The sequence below is a fragment of the Ptiloglossa arizonensis genome, chromosome 10, assembly GCF_051014685.1.
Source record: "Ptiloglossa arizonensis isolate GNS036 chromosome 10, iyPtiAriz1_principal, whole genome shotgun sequence".
NCBI lineage: Eukaryota > Metazoa > Arthropoda > Insecta > Hymenoptera > Colletidae > Ptiloglossa > Ptiloglossa arizonensis.
In genome coordinates, this window is record NC_135057.1 from 16,371,008 (window position 1) to 16,391,150 (window position 20,143).

Consider the following 20,143-nt stretch of genomic DNA (forward strand, 5'->3'; position numbering starts at 1 on the left):
TAATTCATTCGTAAAACCAGAAATCTTCATGGTTTATCTTATGAATTAGATCCATATCGATATTCTTACAATCCCCTCGACGATAAACGTCCTAACTTCGCTGCACGTCTTTTGAAAAAATCACGATTACATGTAACTTTTCGTTTACTTCTTATTTCTTCGTTTTTGTTTTCATTCAGACGGAATGGATATATATTATGGATTGTGTATCACCAATGAGCTTGAACAGCCCTATTAAGTCAATTGAGTATTTTCGAATACTGATTCAAGACAAAAATTCACATCGTCGAGATGCAAATTAATAAATACTTTCAAAACTAAGAAACGATCATCGATTGATGTGACAAGTCTAGTTACTCGTAGAAACACTTCGAACATTTTTTTTTTTTCTTTTTGATATTGTTGCTATATAAAATGCGCATGAATCGGAGAAACTTTGTATGTGGAGTATTTCATACTTTTTTTGAGATAGTATACTCGGTGAAGAAAGATCTACCCGCACGATCGCAGCTAGTACGGAAAGGGTTTTTTCCTAAGCGTACGCGATGCGCAAGGTGCGCATAATGTATGGCGACCATGCATTTGTAGTAGTGCGACCAGGTTTTTATTCACCGTGTGCACTTTTAACGCGTTTTAGAATACGAATATTCTATTACAAGAGTGCGCTATTTCTCTTTCACTCTCCTTTCCTTTCTCGCGCATTTACACGCACACACACGTCGCATACGGCAAACAGTTTCTACTCTATAGAAAACGTAAGAACAGAAAAATAACAACAGAAAATGAGAAAAAAGCAACATCGAGCTTACTACGGATTATTCGCTATTATCAAATACCGAGTTTTACGTCTAAATACATGTTAATAAATACATCGCTCTGAATACATCCAACATGATACATGCATACTGTTATGACACATGGATTGACTTCTTATTACTCGCGTTATTATCGGGCCTGCAAACAGCCAAGATTAGGACCATCAATCTATCACTCCGTCAGTCATACTTCGCGATGGAACGAGTACGTGAACTTAAATTAATTTGTTCGACTGTTTTTTCGTCATAAGAAAATTATCCTAGTATTGTTTAAAACCCGCTACGGTAAAATCAAAGTATAAACTATAGCAAAATCAATTGTTAATTCGCGATCATAAGGAGTGAACGTTAATCCGATTACAGAAGCAGCACACATTCCATCGGATCGCGTAACACGTAATTGCTTCCCGTTCCTCGTACGAAGTTCTAACTGTATGATTAAACATTATGTAGTCTTTCACTATACCATTACGATAGCTTCTTCACCACAAAACAGGAAAGGAAATTGATCGATCATCGTTTGAACAACGTCTTCCAAGTACGGCCTCATTGCTTCAAATCTGCCAAGATCGTTAAATTCTATACGTAATATTGTAGGCCACCAGCAAATTGCTAAATTTTTACTGTCCATACTGTTTAATTTGCAGTTCTCAGCCACTCTGAAAGAACATAAAAACTTCAATTTTTCTCCAATTCTAGAAAAGGTTAAAACGCTGATTTTAATTAATTAAAAACAAGACAACTTACTTTACAAAATGTTGAAAGATGAATTTGAGTACGTCAAAGTTTACTGGATTCAGCTTGTTGAGCATTAAGCGTAAAGCCAATAATCTACAGCTTCGATCTGAAATGAATCCTCAAAAATTTGTCTTCAGCTTTAACTGATAACTTTTTTCCATTAAATTCAAAAAATATTTACCTTCCACATTAATACACGTAGCGGACATTGGTTTGTTAATACCACGAGCGCCTAACTCCAACAATAAGATTAATAAACCATTCTTTTAACAAAGAAATGACATAAAAATTGTACATCTTACCCGATATGTCCTCGAGTTCGCTCATACGTTCTTCGTCGATTAACGGTGGCAGCCTCTTTAAAAAATCTTTTAAAGCTGTTGCAACAGCATTCACAGCTATGTCCAATGAATGTATATCTACGTTCCCGTCTATGGTAATTAAATATAAGGATATAATGAATCAATTACATGGGTAGATTACTGCATAAATGTAACTATATAAGTAATTCACCTTCTTCAAACTTTTGAAATAAAAGTTCAACATGGGCTCGATTTCCAGGAACCCTGTATATCCCTTCCGAATCTAGTCCTTTATCCTCGATGTATTGCACACATTTTTCGAGAAACAAAGGTATACGATTTGTTTCACTCTGGGCAAAGTCCTCAATTAGTGGTTGTTGCTGTCCTTGATTTAATGCTCCGCCGGCTCCTTTAGTCTGCTTTATTTTTTCTTGTTTCTTTTTCTCTCGTTCTTTTTCCTTCTCCGCGTGTTTCTTAAGCTTTTCTTCTTTCTGTCGACGTTTCTCCAACTTTTCATCTTCTTTTGCCTTTTGTTTGTCCTTCTTCCTATTTAACTTGTCACAGTCTTTACCCTTATTCAAGATACCAAACTAAGAAAAAAATGTCTTTAAAATAATTTATACCTAGATTTATCTTCATTCCTTCAGATATACATTTTACTTACACTTGGAGAATTAATTTCTCGTGGCGATGATACGTCTAAGCTGGATTCATCATCTGGAATATTTCCAAAGGTATTGTCACTCCTTTGCTTCGCTAGAATAACAATGATTCCATGCAATAAGAAATACAAGATAAGAAGTAATTCTATGTAAACCTCCTGTCGTATCCTGTCCATACAGACTTAAAGATTTAACATTTAAATTTATGCAGTTTTCATATAACCGTCAAACTAGGAGTATATACGTGCTATTAAAAATTTTAAAAAAGTTAAAGCATTTTTGTTTTTAAAGCTCGATCACGAAAAATGTTGAACGTGCACCATAAATGCGCTACAAAATACAATTAGTTTCTTTTTTCATATTTGCATATTAGTCGCATGCAAAATCTCTAATAAAACCATTTGATTTCAAGTAACTTTATAATATGGTTTCAAATTCTTTTTACTATCACTTACAAGAAGCACTGTACGTATCTTGAACCATATGCTTCACATTAAATGAATGTTGCAATGTTGCGGGTAGATGTTGCTGCGGTAAAGAATTCCCAAATCTTTTTCGTAAGCTAGCAGCAGGGTATTTATACAATTTTGTTCTCGATCTTGAAGTGTGATCCGGATCACTAGACTCCGAACTATCTTGTGTTTCGCTAGAGCCTGTAAGATAAAATGACACAGAAACATTACAGTATACCTTTGCAATTAAATAGATCAAAAATCGAATACTTCTTCGTGTAAGGCTAGATTTGGCCCACACACAGATATCTAAGCAGTATCCTCACAATTCCAGATTCACCCTGCCCTGCAACGGCGAAAGCGAGATGGAATATAAGCGAGTCAAAGAGATTAAAAACAAATGAGAAACATTATTCGTTGCGTCTTCCGGACATCTGATACTCCACCTACATGTACAACAATGCTTTGTCTGTCTTGTAAGAAAGAAGCGGGAAACGATCACTCAAAAATCATGTCTCGTTGATCCTGAACCACCTACTCTTAACGAAAAAATACGGTATTGTTACAAATATGTACCTCTTTCTACGGGATCTCCTCGCCAATTTTTATCTTCCTTAACATTGTAATTGAGGCCGACAATACCATCTCCGCTTCCCATACTAGCCAAAGTTGGAACTTTAGGTGCAGCGACAGGTATAGCGGTGCGTTTTTTACGTATTCTTTTATGTGTTGCTGGTTTCTTAGTCACTTTACATAGAACATCAGCTACTCCCCTTTGTCTCTCTAAAGAACTCCACTCTGAATCAGAATCGCTGTATGCTGTAAAACAAGGAACATTATTAGTATACGTATATGAATAGACAAATTTCGTTGAGTTCCTTTTTCTTTTTTTTTTTTTTCTTTTTAATTAAATCCTTACAGGGTTGTCCTTTATCACGTCTATAGCGCAATTTAGGTTTATTATTTCCAATAGAATCTTGCACTAAAGCATACATGTAATCGCCATCGTAACCAGGATAAAGGCTCGGCACGACATCCTTAACTTGGGCGTATTCGGAGCTTAGATTTACTAATTCAGGCGTAGCAAGAGGAGCATGATCCATTGTCATTTTAGGGCCGTGCTCATCTTTCTCACCTATTGTCATTCTAGCTATGACGTCTGTTACATTTGAAAAATCTTTCAAATTAATTTTTCCAGGTTGTTTCAACGTTTGACTATTTCCTTTCGGTCGCGGTTTCGCTTGGGAAATGTGTCGTCTACCAGTAGTGAATGCTCTGTGCGAGTAACTATTAGTTACTCCATCCTGATGCATAAACGTCTCCTTCACCCAACCTGTCGCAATAAAAAAACAAAAAAAGATCAAATCATAGCAAGCGCATAGAATGCCAATTTTGCAACTTTGTCACCACAAAACTAACCGGATAGTTTGTTCGTGATATCCCCCGATTTTAATAAGTCTCTTTCTCGTTCTTCTCTGTAAAAATCTACTTGACTATAAATGTCACTGTCGTCGCTAGGTGTGGCTCTATTATCCGCAAATTGTTCGTTCAAACCTGTATCTCCGAGATCACCATCAGGAGTTAACTGCTCATACGACTCAGAGCCGCTTCTAAAAGTTACAGACATACTACTTCACGTTAGACTTTTGCACCACAAATAAATTTAAGCGTTACTCAACATGAAGTACATAATATTCTAAAGATTGTTTACAGATTACTTACCCGTCATCTGGCGTTTGAAGATGGTAACTTTCGTGTCGCGGCGGTGGCATAGGATGCAATGCAGAATATTCTAAAGTTCCTTCACCGCTATCATTCAAATTACCCGGTTCTTCCATATTAAATGCTTGTTCAATTTCAGGTTTTTTCTCCCAAACTTCTTTGAAAAACGGAGTGTAAAATGCCGCTGTGATAATACAAAAAAAAATGAAAATGTTGGCTATAACAAGAAACTGGTATTTATATTAGGAACTTCAAACTGAAATTATTTCGGTATAATATCAGTATTTTTGTTTCGGTATAAATCCCTAGTTTAAATAAAATTTTTTAAACTTGTGCCATACTTTTTTGTTGACAACTTGATGCTAATGTCATAAAATGTGCTTGTAATCTATCTGCGGTTGCGTTTCCTTCCGTGATAAGTAAATGACTCAAATCATTACTGAAAAAAGCGTTAGCTCCTCCAGTGTCAGTCACTGCCATTATTTGTATCGGTAGGTTTGGTATATTCATGGAGAATGCACTAAGAAAAAAAGTTGTGAAAAAAAGAGTTTTCTCAGAACATGTAAGTAAATATTATTAGTATTATACATACTTAAGAGTAGCGAGTGATGCTTTCCTCTTCGTCGAGTAAACTAATATAAAACCGTGTACCAATTCGTCTCTGAATGCATTTGCACCGTGGAAACTTGAAATTATAACTTCGACCCTTCGCTTCGATTCTCCTAAAAATGTTTCCAAAACAATAGATCGATCGCCGCTAAGAAAACAACACTGATGATTTAATAAGGGACCAAGTACGTTTTCCACGGAATAAAGATCTCCACAAAACATACACATTATTATTCTGGAAAATAAAAAAGATGCTATTAAGGTTTCTTTCTTTCATTTGATACATATGATGTTTTTTGTTGATATTTCACCTAATATCAGGTTCTAAACATTCAATGACACTTTGATAAATATTCAGAAAACCAGCTCTGTGATTTATAGATTGTATAAGTTGTTGCAATGCATCTTTCACAAGCAGAGTAGGAAACCTTTTATCTTGCTCTAAATCTTCTATGCAAACATCGATAAATGGGCATTGTAAGCTGTTGTAAAAGGAATTAATTATTAATTAAATATTTGCTTTAATGTCTAAAGAAAATTAAGAACTATAAATAGTACCTGTCTGCAAGATTTTGTCCCTCTTCCCGAAGTCTTATCGTTTCCATTTCATCTATACTGGATTCTGGCATAAACATAATAACAATAGGTAATCCTTGAAATGGTAACCTATCCTCTTGTTCCAGATTAGACAGCAATGTTTTTTCCAAAGAGGAACGGATATATTCGAACGAATCCTCGTTTGAATAAATGCAAAATGATCCTGTAAATTCAAACAATTGTTTCGAAATTATCAGTTCATAAAACTAGCTCTATAGTAATTATCACATACCATGGGGCATAAAGTCAGAAGTAGTGAATGAATTGTGCGGTAGCCCAACATCACCGTCAATAATTCGGTATCCAAGCGTATACAACTGACAATCAATTTCCACTTCATCGTCCTCTGTTTGGGCTCTTATTTCACGAGCAAATTCCTCGCCGAGTCCATTACTTCCAAGTATAACTAAATTTAGTTGATTATTATCAGATGTTAACTGCCACTGACTACTGTGATTCCATGAGGGAGGCCTGCAAGATCATAAATTTAGTAATGGTAAACAAATGTTTCTTTTAGTTTTTTTTTATAAATCTACCTATGGGCTTTTGTTCCAAGTATTCGTTCTATAAGTGCATCCATACAATTTGGATAAGCTGGACAATGCTCCCTTATAGGACAATGTACAAAACCCAGATGTTGAAAAAGCATTAATTTTCTATCTTGATCCAACCTATCTAAAGCTTTATACCTGCACATCACAACCAACAATTAAATATCTTTTAAAACAAAACAAAAAGAAACATTTTCAGTTACATACCTAAAATCATCCACTAATGCATCTGTTATCTCTTTAATGTCGTCTTGTGTTATAGTTCCAGATGGAGCTATACTTTTGAAATGATAAAATAAATCAGCATGTTCTAGTAGTAGTTCCTGAAGTACAAAACAGAATTAATAGTAATAGAACAAAAAATATTAAATACTTCTATTGTTACATCTTATAGGAATATATTTTCTTACTTGGAAATTATGTTTTGCTTTCTCAATAATTTCTTTCTGATGTTGATCATATATTTCTTGACAATCGTGATGGGAAAGAGCTTCAAAGCATTCCCTACCCATGAAAAGCACTCTGACCTCAGACAAGTGCTTTCCTGGTGTAACATATCCAGTTTCTTCTAACAGTTGTTTAAACTGTTTTTTCCATCTAATGAACAATGTATGTGAATTATGCATAAATATTTACGCACAAATATTGCTGAATATATTAAACATAAATTTTTATGTTTTTTTCAATGTTTGTAAAATATTTATCTATAATACCATAATATATGCGTTTGTCTTCCAATGACATAAGAAGAAACATAAATAAATGAATATGCCAAAAATACAGAGTACTGCGCAAAAGTTAGTAAAGCTATTAATGTATTATTCTAAATAAAAAGAAAATATTTTTTAAGATAAATTATGAAGCAGTAAAAAGCACAATTTACCTTTTGGGAAGTCTGCAGAAAGAAACGCCACCCAGAATAAAGCAAAGCATTAATGTATTGCGTACAGATATTACTTGCTAGAATTTTGAGGAGTATGTAATTTAAATGATTACATTGAAATATATGCGGAATAATCTATTTGCTATCCATAAGTAGCAAAAATTTAGCACATCTCAGTTATAATAACGAATAATCAAGAAATATTTGCCTATTTACGTAATAATTATCTTTGACGAATACGTTATAGTACTTACTCTAATCGCCGTTGTTCTTGTTGTAACACATTTATATGATTCTTAAAGACAGTTTCAGCTTCTGGTGTTTCTAAAACATCATAAGGAATCTTTGCTTCATCATTTTCACCAAAATCACAATCAATCCATGGAATATCCTCAGGGCATTCATAGAAATATTGATGAAAATCAGGATGTTTCTTTATATATTGTTGAATTGCAGACCATTCTCTAGAAAAATTAAACATATAGATTAGTTAAAATTATATTTATTAATTTCAATCAAGTAATTATTCTGGAAACGCACTCATTAATTAAGTTTGTTACATCAGGGCATATTTCATGAAGAATATCAGGCAACATATCCAAATATCCCTGTATTTTCTTTTCTACTTGTTCCTCTTTCAATTTTTTAGTATGTCTTCTGAACAATCTTTGGGTTGCATCAATACCAAAAAGTTCCACAAACGTCGTAAATTCTTTATGTTGTGACAACTTTTTTGATGCTTGAGACCACAGTGCACGATAATCGGTAACATGTATTCGAATCAATCTTTGCAAAGATTCTGTTGACGTGTCAAGAAGTTCTTTTCTGGCTCTTGCTGCTTCCGCAAATGGTGTTACTTTACTACGGGTTTTAGTTTTATCAATTAATTGAGCCACAATTATAAATGCCAAATCGATATTAATATTTTCATGAGCAGAAGTTTCAACTATTAGAATAGAACTTTTATATTCTTTACGCATTACTAATTTTTCAGCTTCTTTTACATATTGTTCATTTGCATCATCATTCTTTGTAGTTACTAGAACTATAGGCTTTTTAGTTTTCATTAGATTGTTCAGTATATTTGCTACTATTTCAACCTGCTTCTCTACAGCTCTATTCGGCACAACGCTTACATCAAATACACACAGAAAACCATCAATATTTAATTTACCATCTGGTAGAACTTTTTGTTCGTATTCTTTCTCTATACCTAATTGATTTTTGCAAATATACATAAGCTTCTCTGCACTGGTAATTTTAGTGGCTGCACATCTTTTTGCATAAGGTTCCATTTTACCGCCTTTAAAGGGCTGAAACGATGCATCATCTATAAATTCAGTATGTTCTATTACTTGAAATTGATATTCAGTTCCATCTTCTGCTGTTTTTGTAACTTCACCCCAATATAGGAAATGATCATTATTTACCACTCGACCACTAAAATCCGACTGCAACATAATAATTGCCATTAATAACAGTAATTATTAAAAGTATATCAATATTATTGGCAATTACCTGTGATAACACTGATATATGGTCCACATTATAATCATCGTTCAATGAACGCATGAAGCGATTACATAAACATGATTTTCCAACACCGACTTGCCCTTTGTCTTTCTCAGTACCAGAAAGGCCGACAACGGCAACATTGATAGCTTTCATATTATCACTTTTTCTTGCCATTTTTAAAGCTTAACTTGATTAAATCACTTATACGATTAATATGTGCGAAAATAAAAATCTTTTTCCTTCCAAATTTTATTCAGGACATTTTTAAATATCGCTATTAATAGTTTCTTGTGTTCCTTTGTCTTTGCAACCATTAAAAATTTGTCTTTATTCCTTTGGTCATTATGCTGAATCTAAAAATTTGTATGAAAACCAATATTATCTCCCTTCGATAACATCTTTTACAATGTGCTCTTTTATTTTATCTTTTCCTTTTCTTCACACCATTTTAATATGATGATTCGAAATGGCATACAGTGTACAAATTCACAGATAAATATTTATAGACAAATGACATTTACCCAAAATTTCATTTAAACTTTATTAATCTAGAATTATTATTGTGACATTGCAAACAACTAATATCACTAGACATTAATAACACAGATTGCTGAGAATCTTTAATTTTCGTATTTTTCATTAAGCGTAACACGTATAATTTAGCACAGCTATGAGCAATGGTTCTATGGAATAGCACTAAGTATCTATAAAGAAAATATTTACAACTGAATAAAGAACAAAGCAAAACAATATTTATGAAAGTCAAATTGAAATCTCTATTAAACCTTGGTTACAGTATTCATTGCGTATAGCTCATGTCAATAACACGTTTAAGACCATGTTGAAATATTATTTATTTCTGCAAACGCCATGATCATACAAATCATACATTGCATTAAATATTCAACACATACATATCTCACGCAAAAATAATTTTTGCATCGACTAAATTTATTCAAACATGTAAATGTCTCGTAACGTATTACAGGTTATGGATTCATCGTAATAAAACACAAAAAAAATGTCTTTAAAGCAAATTTTATATAAACCTCCATGTAAATAACGCGTATTTTGTGTTTTACAGCCATCAAAGGATTGACATGAAAAATAACTTTAGAAACTGTTACAATGACATTCCTCTCCTAGACAAAAAAAAAAAATATGTATGTATGTACATATTTTCTAGAACGACTGAGCATTTCTATCGCGACGTAGATAAATCGCCCTATTGAATTCTTACACGGTTTTATTCGTTACTGAAATAATCGACTAAATGTCAGCGATAAAATTGATGTGAAATTTACGAGACACGAATTCATACGACAGAAACACAAATTATTCGATATACAAATGACAGCTACGAGTAGATCAATATGCATTGTACACACAACCGCGGTCAATTTTGACACCGACGATAGTGTCCCGGGGCTTGAAAGGAATTTTCAATAAGGTACGCGACTGGGAGAACGAACATAACGAACACATACAATTTAATCGAACAGAATCACGAAACTGATCACAGAATGTCCTGCCGACGGCATCGAAAGACTATGCTACCTGTACAGATTTTTGTTCGACGAGCCAACTAGTACACCAACCGGCCGTTCTGTGCAATTTTTTCCTTCGAAAACTCGATCGACCCTTCGTCGCTGCACAGCCACGCGTTCTTTCTCAATCTTTTTTCACGTACGCGATACACCGAAAAAATGTCCAAAACTCGCCCCAATGAACGTTTAATTCCAGATGTGTGTAAATAACTTCACGTCAAACATCGAGTATTGCCCCATAAAGGAGCCATCTTGGTGGGTGGGCACAAGGCGATTAATGTTTTCAGGGTAGATAGTATGCGTCGAACAAGAACAAGGCCGTATCAAGCGTGCTCCTACGATTCATTCATACAGGGTATTCTTAAAGTATTTGACTAAATTTTACCGGCGTATTCTAGCGATTATATTTACAAATAAATGTATTAATTATAAATCTTTGGATGTATTTTTTTCAAGCTATAGATATATAAAGTCTGTTTACCAATATTGTATTGAAAGATTGTTAATATTCGAATAATCTGTCAGATGAGTCAACACAATTTAACATTACTCGGATACGATACGATAACAAAATATATTACAATTGTAACAAATTAAGTACTTGATAATAATAATAAAAAGAAGCTTGTTCTTTTGCTCAAGTAGTCGCTTTTAAATGCACAACTTTAATGAATTGTAATTCGAAAAGAAAGCATTTACGGACCTACATATGTTTATGTCTAATGTTTATACGATATTTCTTTGTTAGTTGACACGACCAGTCGAATATACCGGGAAAAAAAACTAAGTACTTCTGAAACACCCTGTATTTTAAAAATATTGTTATTTTTTTGCGATTAAGTGATCAAATTCAGAATTTTTTTCATTTCTAATTAGTGGAACGTTGAAATTATTATCGAAAAGTGTTTCTACAGATCCATTTGTCAAGATTAATAATGATAAATGTATTGCATGTCGTTTGGTGTAAATAGCGTTATACCTTTAATAAATAAAAATATTGTCGTTTTATAAGTTTCAGGTGTTGTAAAAGCCGAATACAAATAAAGAAAAACTATTACACTTTTTAAATTATAACAACGACAATATGTCAATACCGTCATTATTTATTAAACCTAATTAATTATTTATGAACAGTATCGACGAAAAAGCGGCTGACTCTAAGTGCCCACCGGAATTACGCTCCTGTGAACGCATAAAAACACCACCTGTGCCAAAGTGAGCGAACTATTCTGATTTGGAATCAAAAATGGCTGACAGCGGGGATGCCGTGAACAGTACATCGTCAGGAAAAGCGGATAGAAATACCGTAATCGATGGACCTGTCACCGATCCAGCATCAAATAATAAGGTAAATTGAAAAACACTATCATCCAATATATGAGTAGTCAGATGTTTTTTCAACTTGGATTGTCTGCGCGCGCGAAAACTTGACAGTCGAGTGGCATGGGTATTATCGTATCTGCAACCGTCGACGTTATTCTGGCTAATTAAGTCACTTTCAAACACGACGGAATTCGTTTTTAATTCGTACCTTCAACTTGTTAAAGGAGAACGATTACGCAGTGAAATGAGTTTTTTTCCATTATCCTCCTTAGATTTTTTTAATTTAAAACACTTTATACACCATCTTTCATTTACCTTTGTCTATCTTTTTTGTACCTGTGTTTTATTTTTCTATTGCGTTTCAGCCCAACCCTTTCAGGTCTTGTGACCACATATTCCTGTTACATAACACTGCACATGGTAGTAATTTATGGTCTTGTATATACCTTCTGTTTATTGCCAACAAGTAAATTCCTTTTGGCATTATCATGTATTATAACTCACTATAAATGAAATTTATGAATATATTGTGTTTAAGAATTAAATTCTTCTCTATATAAAATGTAACAATTATTTGTTTACTGTAATTAAATGAAAAGCCTTAAACAATGTTATGCAACACAGTTGAAAACTGTTGAAGATACATGTTTATATCCTGTAAAATCTATTGTAGTTAGCAGTTCATTAGAGTTACGCAATATGGAAGTAATGTTATGGTAATTGGCATGAACCTAAGAGACAATTCATGTTCTTGTTGAGAATAATATGTCTTTCAAAGCAATGAGGGTTCTAATTAATTTATCTTACATATTTACAGTTACTTTTTGTAATTTATAGATCAATTAAATAATAAAATCAAGTGTGAAAATGTATTATAAAATTTAAGGTTTCATTTACTATTGTATATGTATAGAACATTAACCCTTGTTTTTTTTAATTAAGCCAAACCTAAATTAAAGTAACATTTAACTTGACTTCTACAATTTTTATTAATATAATAGTTCTGTCCTATTATTAATTTATGTTTTTTATTTACTTCTCTTTGTATAATATTATCATAATAATTTTTATATAACATTTTTGTCTAGCACATCAATTGTATTGTGATAAAGAATTATATAGTTTTTCAAATATTCTCAATGGCATATTAAATGCATAGTGTACTATATAGCTTCAACTCTAATTATACAAAGGTGATCTGCATGCTGTTACACACGTTGCCTGCTGTCAAGGGCGCTTATATTATTTTACATATAGAGCATTATTCTCACAGTAGTCCGTAGGTTCGGTACCAATCACTCATGCATCGCTCATTACAAGCCTAAATACACTTTATAGGCGTGGCACGATTAGCACTACTAAACCAATGTTTTGAGCGTCATAAAAGTAAATGAGGAGTAATTACAAAAAGGGGGAAGTACTTTTGCATACGTAAAACTTGTATTCAAAATACTTCAAATTTTACGTACAAGTACTACCTTTGGGAGCTTTGTACCAAACTACGGACTGTACTATAGAAACTTGATGCAATTTGAATCATGAAATGGTGGTTATTGTGATTTCAGAGCCTAGAGGCATCAAATAATGCCTTTCACGGCGCGAGAACAAAATTAGTAAGTAAGAATATATGTGTACAAAACACAAAGTAAACTTGTACTCCTTTCCATAGAGTGATCCTTGCAATTTCCTCAGGGCTGCTTTAATTCCCATGACTATATAAATGTGGTATGTGCCAATGAGTTTATCATTCTTGTATTCCTGTCAAATAACACAGGATAATAATGGAACGATTGTCTTTCTGAAATATAATTGAAATTATGAATTTAAGCACTTAATTGTCCATGAATCTTATAGTGTACTGCAAAAAAGAGTTTATTTATTTTACTTCATTATGTAAATAATATGCCCAAAGTAAGTGATACATGACACAGAGTAGAAAGTTTGCTATATGTCGTCCATATTAATCTGTGTCCATTTGGCCAATAAAGTAGTTTCATTCGCACTCTTCTGTTTGTAGCCCATTTCAATTCAGTGCAGCCCTTTTCATGACAAAGGATATAAATGATCTCCCAATTAATATAATTTTTTAAATGTTTAGGATTCCAAGTCTGGAGCCTTGAAGAAGTCCAGCCGCTATCGTAGCCGCTCTTTATCAGCCAGCAGCACAGATAGCTATAGTTCTGGTAAAAACAAGTCCATTTTACTTGTTACTAATTAATTATTTTACTTTCTATTGTTTTATTTGTATGCTTATTTAACATATATTAATATTATTAGTAAATTTATTGGTAACTATGTTTGTAGCATGCACTTAATAATCACAATTTATTTTACCAAACATATTCATAAGCTTGTTGCATGTGCACATTGTTGTGGTACTAATCCTATTCGTTTTCTGGCACTTTTGTACTTTAGCTTCTTATACAGGAAGTTCGTCGGATGAAGATGATGTTTCGCCACGTGAAAAAGTTCAAAAAACGGAAAAGGGTTTCACCGATTTTTGCGTACGTAATATTAACCAACACATGTTTGGTCGAAGAGAAATAGAAATAGCTGAACAAGAAATGCCTGGAATCATGGCGCTTCGTAAACGTGCAGCTGATGATAAGGTATACATATTATCTATTGTGAAAGCAAAAATAAATTTTAATAAACAATGTTGAAATTATTAATAGTATTATTTCAAATAGCCACTGAAGAATGCTAAAATTGTGGGGTGTACTCATATTAATGCTCAAACTGCTATCCTCATTGAAACCTTAGTACATTTGGGAGCACAAGTCAGATGGGCAGCATGCAACATATATTCAACACAAAATGAAGTGGCTGCTGCCCTTGCTCATGCCCGTTATCCAATTTTTGCTTGGCGCGGCGAAACAGAAGAAGATTTCTGGTGGTGTATCGATAAATGTGTAGCAGCTGAAAATTGGCAACCTAATATGATACTGGATGACGGAGGAGATGCAACACATTTAATGCTCAAAAAATATAACGTTATGTTTAAGATGATTCAAGGTTTGTTTACTTTGTACCGAAGCAGTAACAAAGATATTAAAAGTAGTTAAATTTCAGGAATCGTCGAAGAGAGCGTAACAGGTGTACATAGATTATATCAATTATCCAAAGCAGGAAAATTATCCGTCCCTGCCATGAATGTGAATGACAGCGTAACAAAGACCAAGTTTGACAATCTTTATAGCTGCCGCGAAAGTATTATCGATAGGTAAATTAGTTGTAAATCGATCACTGAAATATATCGAAGATATACATTGTTAATTGCTTTAATTTGTGTACTTTTTTGCAGCTTGAAAAGATCCACAGATATTATGTTTGGTGGAAAACAAGTTGTAATTTGTGGCTATGGCGAGGTTGGTAAAGGCTGTTGTCAGGCTCTTAAAGGCTTGGGATGTATCGTTTATATAACTGAAATTGATCCAATTTGTGCTTTACAAGCTAGGTAAATAATTCTTTAAAAAATACGTATTGTAATATTTCAATTGTTCATGAATGTTTCTTTTTACAGTATGGATGGCTTTAGAGTAATGAAACTAAACGAAGTTATCAGAAACGTTGACATTGTTATTACAGCAACAGGCAATAAAAATGTAGTTACACGAGAACATATGGACAAGATGAAGAACGGATGTGTGGTGTGCAATATGGGACACAGCAATACAGAAATAGATATTGTACGTTTAAGCTTTAATGATAGAATGTTAGTTTCTCTAAAATTCGATTAGTCCTTCGATTAGACTTTTTAGGGAGAAAAAACTCGTGTTTCTTATATTTCAGAACAAAAAAAAAAAGAAATATATTGGTAAGACATTAAGACTCCTTTAATATGTGCTTAACAGAACAGTTTACGCACGCCTGATTTAATTTGGGAAAAAGTAAGGTCTCAAGTGGATCATGTTATCTGGCCAGATGGAAAGCGCATCGTGTTATTAGCGGAAGGCCGTTTAGTCAACTTATCTTGTTCCAGCATTCCCTCATTTGTTGTATCAATTACAGCTGCTACCCAAGCGTTAGCGCTTATTGAACTTTTTAACGCGCCTCCAGGACGATATAAAAGCGACGTTTATCTACTACCAAAAAAGATGGGTAAGCAATATATGATCGGGTATTTTATGTTTTGGTGCAATTTATCATTCAATAACAAAATAATTTATAAAATAATAACACTGTGCAATAGACGAGTACGTGGCCTCATTACATCTACCAACATTTGATGCACATTTGACGGAATTAACGGACGAACAAGCAAAATACATGGGACTTAATAAGGCTGGACCTTTTAAGCCTAATTATTATCGGTTCGTATAATATTTTCCACCCTAATTGAAATGATGTATTTATTTATGATTTTAAATTACTATTTAACATTTTGATTGATTTATTTCAGCTATTAAAAATATGGACGAGTGATATGGTACAATATATGTACAATATTTGAAATTTTACGTTTATGAGCATTAAAAAAAGCTGCCTCGTTTCAATAAATTTCCTTCTATTGATTTCGTTTACCTGGATCAATAGAAATTTTTGATAAGGTTTCCTGTTATCTTTAACCTGATTCTAAGCTGTTTTATTGTCACAAATTAATATTTTCCGTGGATTCCAACAGAAATATTGTTCCAGCACTGGTTGCAATAATCAATACTAGAAGTTACATAAACGAACGTATGTATTGAATTAATTTTTACACAAACATAACATATTAAGTTACAATGTGAGCGAATATACAGTCAGATATGCAGTTGATGGATTAAATTAGAGTTGAAATTTGCCAAATGCCAATTTTTCATGGCAAAAAATTAGAAAAGAATGTGTATGGTAAAGATCTATACGCGTGAAACGTTTTTAATGCCATACATTACGCGATTAGAAATTGTAATTGAGATTATCATTATCTGTTAGATACTATTTTCTGTAAACAGTAGTTGCAAAGAACATCAATTTTTCTGGTATCATTGAAAATGTGTATATATACGTAGAGAATTGAACATTGCAAGACATTGGTCGTCATATGATCCACTGAAATACATAACATGCATCTTCTGATGAATTAATGTCTTTGCGACAATTACATCCAATCATTGTTCTCAATTTGCTCATTGAAACAGCAATTGTTTATACCTGTACTTAGTGTTTCCGTTTCTCTAAGAGAGTAACAGTAGAAATGTTGATCAATTTCACTATGTACATAATAATTTAAAACAAAACAAATAATTAGTACGGGTAAAAGTTTTGTTAGATCAATCCTTTTATAATTGGGCGTACCTATGTCTCGATAAAAAATATCGATAATTATAAATAGAAAATAAATAAACATCTATGATGCCTTGAACACGAGCACGTTCATATTATTGATTTAAACATTCTACTATACCTTTTCCAACAACGTACTACTTAAGATACTATTATACAAAAGTGTTCTATATACAATAATCTACTCGTTTCTACATTTTAACAAATTATTTCAAATTCGCAGCCAATTAGCTTGGTCCTACCCGCGACGAAGAAGTATTGTTCGTCGCGAGTAATACCGATTACCAGGTTTCACCACGTGGAGGTTTCTGTGACCGGAGACCTGGAGGGAGATAGATGGAATCAAAGTTCCATCGATCTCCCTCGACACGCAATACAAACGAAATTACTAAACCATGGAAGTGGAAGGAATCGAAGTTCCTTTATTCCTTGTAGTATTGTAGTATTGATTAATTTCCTTGACCACATTTAGTTCTGCTGAGCAATTACATTATGGAAAAAATGAGGCAAAATCGGGAAAGACGCGGCGCGAACCGTGGAGTTGGTCCTACTAGGTCGATCCCGTTTCCCTTTAATGGACCCGATTGAAGAGGAAAGCGCGACGCCTCCACTCCGCTGGAGAAGTGCCCCGGTATGACCACTGCTGACCAATTCGTGTTTAAACTATAAAACTTGTGAATGAATAGCCGATTAATTAATTCTAACTATTCTACAAATGTCGCAGCAATGGAATTAATATTCTAAAATCAAATCAATGAAGAATTATCATATGAATATATGATAATATATAATATGCAAATGTACTTTAGTTATGTGTTGCATTATTGGAACCTACCTGTGTACATACACAAGTATATGAATTATAATGTAGTGGAATAGTGGCCTGTGGCAGAAACTATTTCGTGTATAGCAACCCTGTATAATAAGAGCAACAGGAACGTTTTGTTAAAACGTAGTATTTGTGTCAAATTTTGAAAAAACAGAAAATATAAATACATGAACATGGTACATTACATTTTAAACACGTTAAAAATGGATAGTTTACGAAATGAAATCTTAGAATAATATAAATCACAAAAACAAATTTAAATCCAGACCAATGAAGGAAAACATCATAATGAAAGAGTAAAATACATCACGTCGATATAAATGTTATATATTTCAGCATAATCGTTATAAAGTAAATGGCTTTTAAAGCGCTTATCAACAGCATTGATTGAAGATTTACAAAGAGTTCTTGTATCCTTTTGTATCTAGGATTCGTGTATGAGTATTGAAAACAAAACAACTTTGGGATTGATTGTAAAATGAACCTACATAAAATGGCAAGGCGCAACGGCATGACATGGCGTGTGTAATGTTATAAGAACAGCGATCGTACAGAGATAAACTTAAACACAATTCCATGTATATAGAAATAAATAATAAAACCAAAAAAAATGTAGTAAAAATATATTTTACAATACTCTGTACAAGATCTCATTAGAATTAGTATGGAGTTAGTTTGGCGCAGATGGGTTATCAAAAAAATCAGGTTACCAACCCTGGAATACTGTTATCAGATTTTTCAACATTTTATTGCAGAAAACCAAGTCCATGTACTGAACTGTTTCCATTTGGAACATCAACAACATATTTTCGGATATTATTACAGATATTAATTTACAAAATGAATTTGTAGTTCTAATAAAAAAAAAAAAAAAAATTTGCAATCACAGTATTCCACGATTAATATTAGTATCTGTGTCTGTAAATTTCTGCAAAAAATTATCTTATTTTTGAAAATGTTCATTTTCGACCGATTTTAAGTAACATTTCCTCCGTATGTAAATTCTGTGTTCCTAGATTATTAAACATTTATTGCAAACAACAAAGCTTTTTACAAATGATCAGGTTTTTGTATTAATACGCAGAAATAAACAGATACATAAAATATGTAAGAGTATAATTTTCGAACACTTTTTTTCTCTACGTCAACAACAAATATTGTAATCAAAAATCTGGTAATCCGTGTCAACAATTCACTGCACTCTGAATATATATATAAAAGAAAATCTACAACCAGGGAGCTCAGAAAAAAAACATGATTCAACATGATTATAACACACGTAAAAAAGAAAAAAAAAACAATTAATATTTACATATATCGATTATTTGCAAGTCATTGCACCAAGATTACATCGTACTATATAAAAATGATTCTAACACACCAAACTTGTCTTTCGATTTTAAACAAAGTTTCGTCAATTCATTCATTATCATTAATAATACCGAGCTCCCGCAGTATCAATGAAAATTGTAACATAAACATTATAAACATTCCTAACGAACTATGCACTATTCAACTAAATTATACAAGAGTTGTTTGGTTACATTAAAAAAGAAATCATGAATATACGTGCTCTATATATGCTCGATCTCTGCAAGGCAAATTAATCGATAAAGATAAATGTTGTAATGATAGAAATGTCTTACACGTGTTACGTATTCGTAAGTCATTGATACATTTTTTATACATATAAATTGTTTAAACCACAATTCCATCGTTTAAAACTTTTTAGCCTAGGCTAAATATATATATATACACGCGCGCACACATACATACGTACGTACATACATACATATATATATATATATATTTAGTGTGCAATAAAGTAGTTCTTTTCTCGTTTATAAATATGTAACAAAAATAGATAATAATAGATATATATTGTATGTACAATGTAGACATGTAAAACCTAACAAAGTAGATAGCGCTCGATTATTTCCTCTAAATCAATCTAATAAGCCGTTACCGTGAAAAATACTTAATTATCTCAACATGAGCATATTCAAAATCTTGCGTGCATTCGTGCATTTTGCTTCTCGTTTTGTTTTTCTAAGACAACTATACAATTAATTAATATTTTGTTTTCTTTTAGATACCCTTTCACAAAGATCTTTTGGGTGGAATAGTTTCCGAATGAATCGATCGATTAAAATTTTCGCCTTGTAGTGTTGCTACGATTGCGCAATTTTTAAACACTCTGTGACCACATATCCTTATGTAAATTCACGATGCACCGAAGACGTCCATCGAATGTTTTTTCCTCCTTTCTTAATATCGTTACAAACTAAGTAGCATTTACATGTTACACGCGATTCATTAAATATTAGCGG

The 20,143-nt window shown here is 32.8% G+C and overlaps 2 protein-coding genes across 11 annotated transcripts; one reads left to right on the top strand and one right to left on the bottom strand.

The window, feature by feature from the left end:
- Window positions 1–799: 799 nt before the first annotated feature.
- Window positions 800–10,640, bottom strand: Rhogapp190 (Rho GTPase-activating protein 190). Of its 6 annotated transcripts, none has more exons than XM_076322585.1 (23): window positions 10,445–10,640; window positions 8,850–9,199; window positions 7,872–8,782; window positions 7,586–7,795; window positions 6,859–7,045; window positions 6,656–6,771; window positions 6,434–6,586; window positions 6,130–6,368; window positions 5,859–6,060; window positions 5,612–5,782; window positions 5,284–5,535; window positions 5,033–5,211; window positions 4,692–4,875; window positions 4,389–4,597; window positions 3,889–4,302; window positions 3,546–3,788; window positions 2,973–3,170; window positions 2,520–2,611; window positions 2,067–2,445; window positions 1,856–1,984; window positions 1,735–1,785; window positions 1,563–1,671; window positions 800–1,474 (listed from the first exon to the last, which is right to left on the bottom strand). In XM_076322585.1, the coding sequence occupies exons 2-23, from the start codon at window positions 9,018–9,020 to the stop codon at window positions 1,276–1,278; spliced, it is 4,998 nt and encodes a 1,665-aa protein (XP_076178700.1). In that variant the 5' UTR covers window positions 9,021–9,199; window positions 10,445–10,640; the 3' UTR covers window positions 800–1,275. The 6 variants fall into 6 exon arrangements, with proteins under 6 accessions (XP_076178700.1, XP_076178702.1, XP_076178704.1 ...); XM_076322587.1 differs by having other exon boundaries at window positions 4,389–4,579; window positions 10,404–10,640; XM_076322589.1 differs by having other exon boundaries at window positions 1,563–1,659; window positions 2,520–2,572; window positions 10,404–10,640.
- A 982-nt stretch (window positions 10,641–11,622) lies between these two features.
- Window positions 11,623–17,068, top strand: LOC143152453 (adenosylhomocysteinase-like 1). 5 transcript variants are annotated; one of them, XM_076322590.1, is made up of 11 exons: window positions 11,625–11,741; window positions 13,282–13,329; window positions 13,815–13,899; window positions 14,132–14,325; window positions 14,407–14,731; window positions 14,789–14,939; window positions 15,021–15,173; window positions 15,240–15,405; window positions 15,571–15,817; window positions 15,909–16,029; window positions 16,119–17,068. In XM_076322590.1, the coding sequence occupies exons 1-11, from the start codon at window positions 11,640–11,642 to the stop codon at window positions 16,123–16,125; spliced, it is 1,599 nt and encodes a 532-aa protein (XP_076178705.1). In that variant the 5' UTR covers window positions 11,625–11,639; the 3' UTR covers window positions 16,126–17,068. The 5 variants fall into 5 exon arrangements, with proteins under 5 accessions (XP_076178710.1, XP_076178705.1, XP_076178706.1 ...); XM_076322591.1 differs by having other exon boundaries at window positions 14,144–14,325; XM_076322592.1 differs by lacking the exon at window positions 13,282–13,329.
- The last annotated feature ends 3,075 nt before the right edge of the window (window positions 17,069–20,143 follow it).